The sequence below is a fragment of the Manis pentadactyla genome, chromosome 6, assembly GCF_030020395.1.
Source record: "Manis pentadactyla isolate mManPen7 chromosome 6, mManPen7.hap1, whole genome shotgun sequence".
In the NCBI taxonomy this organism is placed as follows: Eukaryota; Metazoa; Chordata; class Mammalia; order Pholidota; family Manidae; genus Manis; species Manis pentadactyla.
In genome coordinates, this window is record NC_080024.1 from 29274576 (window position 1) to 29280575 (window position 6000).

Below are 6000 nucleotides of genomic sequence, written 5' to 3' on the forward strand. Positions count from 1 at the left end.
AGTCCTATCATATGGGGGGGGACTACAGGGCATTAATACTATGAGGTGGGCATCACTGTGGCCCATGCAGAAGGCTCGCTACCACAGGGGTCTAAGGATTTGTGAAGAATTTAGGAGTCAAGGTGTGAAAAGAGGGTGACCAAAGGTAGGAGCGGTGTGTTATTTTTGCTCGTGCTGCTGTAACAAATTACCACAGACTGGGTGTTTTAAAACAACAGAAATTTATTCTCTCATAGTTCTGGAGACTACAAGTCCAAAGTCAAGGTGTTACAGGGTTTCTTTTGAAGGCTCTAGGGGAGAATCCTTGTTTGCCTCTTTCCTAGCTTCTGAGGGATACATCACTCCAATCTCTGTGTCCACCTTGACGTGGTATTCTTGTCTCTGTGTGTCTCTGTATCTGCACATGGCCTTTTTATAAGGACACCAGTCATTGAATTAGTGTTACTTTAATCCAGCATCACCTTATATTAACTAATTACATCTGCAAAGACTCTATTTCCAAATAAGGTCAGTCATAGGTACCAAGGGTTAGGACCTCAACGTATCTTTTGGAGAACACAGTTGACATGCACACATGATCAGGAAAGGGGATCATGAGGAAACAGAATTGGACTTTCATGTATATTTAAGATTTGGGTGGACAAAGAGCAACATTATTCTAGGTGGGTAAAGTGTGACAGGAAAAGAAAATGAAAGGAAAAGGAGAAGAGAAAGGTAAGAAACCATTAGTTTTATTCGGTAAATCAAACACATGCATGTCAATCTGATTAGAGAAGGGTTTTTACATAAGGAAAGTGGTGGGACTTCCATTTGAAAAATTAGGTTATGGATATATTGTGGAAGGTCTTCTAAGACATGCTAAGAAGTTTGAATTTTACCCTGCAGCCAGTGATAAATCATTTGGAGTTGTTCCTTTTTCTTTCCTTCCTTTTCTTTCTGTCTCTCTCTCCTGCCCTCTCTCTCTCTCCTCCTTCAGTGGCCCATAAATGCATTTATTTACTTGTACTATATCAACTGAGGAATAACTTACATATAGATAGTTCACAAACCTCAATAAATCTTTACTTAACACACATATACATGCACACGTATACACCCATGTAAAATACCTCCTGGGTTAGACTATAAGACAATTCCAGCATTCCAGAAAGTGCCTTTTGTGCTTCTACCCAAGCAATACCCTCCCCAGAAGTAGCCCCTATTATCACATCTATCACCATAGAAGAATCTGTTCTTACATCATTTCATATAAATGAATCATGCTGTAAGTTCTTTTTAATCTTTAATTTCTTTTGCTCATCATTGACTATGAGATCTATCCATATTGTTGTGTGGAGCAGCAGCTGGTACATTTTGCTGTTGTATAGTAATCCAATGTATGAGTGCATCATAGTTTATGTATACTTTCTACTATCAATGAACACACTTTAATACATTGAATGGCTCAATGAAAAGAACTTTGTGGCATGTGGTGTTGGTTATATGCATGAATAAGATGCAGTTGGATTAGACTGGTAGCAGAAAGGTTCTATAACTTTAGGGTACACAAGTGTCACACAGGGGAACCTTGTTCAAATTCTGAGAACCAACCCAAGATAGTCTAAGAGAGAAGTCTACGGCCTGGAAATTCTGCATTTTTAGCAAGCTCCCTTGGTGATTTTCTTGCAGGTGATTTTTGGGCCACCCTTTGAGAAAAACCAAGGAAGAATTTGGAATTTAGGAGATAAGAATTGAACAGTAAATTTAATTTTCTTACTGATATGTCTTAATGACCACCTGAACTAAGAGGTTGGCCCTCAGAATCAGAAGGAAGGGATGGATATTAAATGAGAAAGACAGAAGGAAGACCCCAATAGGCACTGCTGACAGACTGCCAGGGAGGAGAAAGAGAGACAGATGCATCTAAATGACTCTGAGGTGTCACACCAGGATGACTGAAAAAAAAGGTGACATCATTTACAGAAATAGGAAAGTCAGGCTGAAGAACTTATTTTATGGAGCCTAACAGCTCAGGGCAGCCCTGTTGTTTGAGATGATGCAGACCCATGACAACATCTGGATGGTCATTGAGGAAGCTACATCGAAGGTCACTGTTATTTTCTAATCAGACTGTTCTATCTGGCTGAGCCTAATGGTAGTCAAGTTCTTAAAACTGCAGTTCTGAGAGGTACCCCTCAAAGTCCTGGTCTTTTCTTTGCTCCTAATCAAACCAATCCAGAGCAGAAGCCAGGTATTACTTTGCTCCAAAGTATCCATGCAGACCCAGTACCTCTTTTGATATGTATTAGAGATGGCCCTGAGTATCTGTAGCTTAAAAACTCAAAGAGCTGAAAATCTTTTTCAAATGTAAGCAAAGTGTATCTAGTTGTTCTTTAATAACTTTCCTTTTGCCTTCAGTTAATTTGCACAGAGTCCTTCACACTCAGGGCTGAGAGCCCCCATTTCTACCAGCTTTTCTTTCTTCTCAAGGATATAGGAAGCCAGTTCCATTAGTCTTTCTGTTCAGATCCAGTTTCCCAAACTTTTAACCATTTTTTTGTGCCTCTCATCTGGATACATGCAATGACATGCTTGACTAAGAGAAGCATGTGTTTTCTCAGTACTGTATTGGCATTGCTGGGAGTGCTGGTGGCATGCAACCTATAGGTGCAGCTCACTTTCACCGCAGATATGTTCCGTAAAAAATGTTGGTGTAAAACCACCCTTTTGGGATGAAATTGAATTGTGCTTTTCCCTTTGCTCAAATTATAATCTCAGCAATGCTTTCTCTTTATTTCTCATTGATCTTCTCATGAGCTCTAACTTGTAACACTTTAGTTATGAAGTATGTTTCTCTTCCTAAATCATCAGTAGCCACAACTGTCCTTCCTCCCTTGCAAAAGCATAATAAAAATGCATATTAAAGTTTGTTTTTATTATGATTTAGCAATCATCACTTCCTCAAATACTGGACCCGTCTAACAAGATGTTTTTAAAGTTTAAGTCAAAGAAAGAGAAAATACCAAAGGATCAAAAACTCTGGGAGGAGTGTGGATAGCAGCTAGAGATGGTAAATTCAAAATTAAAGGGTGTTGAGAGTGACCCCACTTCTCCTTAACTCAGGAGCTTTATATGGCCTGCCCTCACCTCTTCTGGAAGGCAGGACTCGATGCTCTTGGTGGAATGGGTGGAGCTTATTCGTGGAGATGGAAGGGAGGGTGTAGTAAGCAAGGCTGGTGTTGACATTCTCAGGATCACTTAAGTTTGTGAATGCTCGAAGCCTTGTGCAGGCATCCTTTATCCTACTCCTCGGAGGATTTGAAGAATGAAAAGGGAAGTTTCAGCGGACGAAGTATTTGCAGCCCAGAGAGGTTAAATGAATAGTTGAAGATGACATTGCAAGCAAGCGAAAGGGTTAGAAGAAGAACTCGAGATTACAGATCTAGCATGTACTTGCCAGAAACCAGGGTCACGGTCATGGTGAATGATGTCAGGCTAGATACAGATGTTTCTCACTGGCACAGCATGGACACATGTCCAGAGAGGCAGGAGAAGCTGGTCTTCCCTCACAAGCATCAGCCTTTCTCACCTCTCCTCTTGCAGAGAGCACTCCAAACCCATTCCTGGGAAAGGTGAAATAATTTACACAGGATATAAAGAGGCAGCAGAGCCAGAGTCAGGAAGGACTGCAGTTCTCCGGTCTGCTCCTGCTCGGTGGCAGGGCATTTATCTATTGTCTCTTATGATTGTCCATGTTTATATTGGCATTTGGGGCCCCCCACCCATTTCAGAGTTGGCCTTCGTTTCCCCATTTGTGAGATTCCCTTTCTTGCTTACTGGGGAGGTTCTGGGCTCCAAGCGGAGCAATGGTTGGGGTGAAGATGGCAGAGCCCCATGGTCCCCCCATGGAATCACACCAGGCTGCATTAGCTTCGGTGCATTTCTTGAAGAAAGTTCAGACCAGACATAAAGGCTGTGTTTCTTAATTCTGGCAGCGGCACTGTAATATTGCTTTTACAGCACCCTCTCAGATCTGAGTGATGCTCGGAGCAGTTGGCAGAGTGGGCTCTTTCCCGACCAGGTTGTTTTGTGAAAAGCCAACCTGGTCTCTTCTAGGGAGTGAGGCTAGCCACACATTTGGCAAACAGTTCATCTAACTAGAGCCATGGACGCCCCTTCTGAGCAATCCCTGTCCTTGTGTGACTGGGTTATGGCCAAGCTGAATAAACACACACAGAGGGATAGTTGGCTCAGAGAGGCCACGGGCTTTCCTTTTCTTTTAGAGAATGTCTGTTTACCACAACAGTATGAGAAGATGAAGGTTCTTAGGATTGTGAGTGCCCATTCCCTCAAGTCTCTGAAAATTAGAGGGCTCTGCTCTCTTGCAGAAGGCGTGGAGAGCCTATCTAGCACTTTGGGTCAGCTGTGTTTGGAAGAGAGCTATCTTAGCTGTCTTTTTATTTTTATTTTTTAAATAAGCTTTTTATTGAAGTGTAAGTTACATACAAAAAAGTCACTCATATAGAATTGGAACACATTCTTGATGGCTGATACAGGGAACATTTTTGCCCAAATCATACTTCCTACCCATCTTAGCTGGGCATCATCTTGCTAAAGTATATTCTCTTCATTACCTCTTATTATTTTGTAAGATTGAGCATTTGTTTACAAAAGTGAAGTGAAATGTTTTTGGAAAGATCACAGCTAGATGTAATGGATATGACTTATGGTTTTATGTTGATCTAACATGAGATTTTACCTTTCAGGTATGTTTTTAGCCATTTGGGATGAAAAAATAGTTCATCTTTCTTCTTAATATATATATATATATAAACTAAAATATTGAAGTCATTTTTTTAATACTTTTACTTCTCTGGCCCTGCTTAACTTCTAAAAAGTCCTCAGTTATATTAGCCAGTACTCCATAAGTAGCTGTGATAAATTATCCTATAGGCTGATTGGAGGATGAACATAACTCTTCCCAGGATAAAATGGGCAAGCAACAAAATCACCAAGAATACTTTTCCCCCTAAAATTACAAGTACTTTGTAATGGATTCAAAATATGTGAACAAACATTTAGAGAATAGTTGTGTATATTTGTTTTGAGTAAAAGCGTGTTTACAAGAGTCACCAATGAGCTACTAATGCAGTAAATGCAGTAATTAATTTACTACGCAGCTCTAGTTGGGAAAATAGCTTGAAATTGTAAAAATGTCTTGTAAAGAATGATTTAATTTAATGATTTAACATTGAGTATTATCTCCTTTAAACTCAAATTTATGGAAAACCCTTCTATATTGTCACCACGTGCCTCGCATGGAAATTTGCTGAGGAAAGAAGCAGCATTAGAGGAGAGGCAGACCCCTCTACTCCAGGAGGCAGAGGGGGAGGGAAACAGCCCTGCTTTATCACTGCCCCACCCCACTTTTCATCGTGTAGCCCTTCTTGATCTTCTCTCATCAACTTATTCTCCCCCTCCCATCCCTAGCTCCCAAGAGAAACTGAAAATATGGACGGAGGAGTGCAGACATAAACGTACATAATTTCCTTCCACCTGGGCCCAGAGAGAGTCAAGGTCATTTATGGTGTATGTTTTTATCTGTGTCAGTGGCCAGCTCTTGCGCTGAGAATTCGAGCAGGAAAATTCTGATGACTTCCATTTTCTTGGATTAGTTAAATAATTGGTCATGTGCAGCCTAGAGTTCTGTCCTCTGCTGACCATGACCTTGGACAAGCCCCGTAGCCAGCCTGGGTCTGGAAATGGGGGTGATCACACCTCCCTTGTGAAGCTCAAGGAAAAGAATACCATTGGAAAGGTCTTTGTAAGAGTAAAGCATTAGATTTTTTACTACATTGGAGTGAGTAGTAGATTTTTTTTTTCTACAGACTGAATAGTGCCAACTTTTCTGGCTCACTCATTTGAGGTCCTTTATTCAGCTTGTAGAGTGTGGATTTAGCCTGTTTGTATCCTGATATCTTGCCTGTTTTTGGAATGCTAAAGATTGTGGTTTTCTACGGA

The 6000-nt window shown here is 40.8% G+C and overlaps 1 protein-coding gene across 1 annotated transcript in view; it reads left to right on the plus strand.

Annotated features, from left to right (window-relative positions):
- The window catches only part of METTL21A (methyltransferase 21A, HSPA lysine), a 289359-nt gene extending 283820 nt beyond the window's left edge, over nt 1-5539 (plus strand). The window contains exon 5 of the mRNA XM_057503645.1: nt 5470-5539. Within this exon, the coding sequence (XP_057359628.1) occupies nt 5470-5524 (55 nt within the window). The 3' untranslated portion in view covers nt 5525-5539. The remainder of the gene's footprint in view (nt 1-5469) is intronic.
- The last annotated feature ends 461 nt before the right edge of the window (nt 5540-6000 follow it).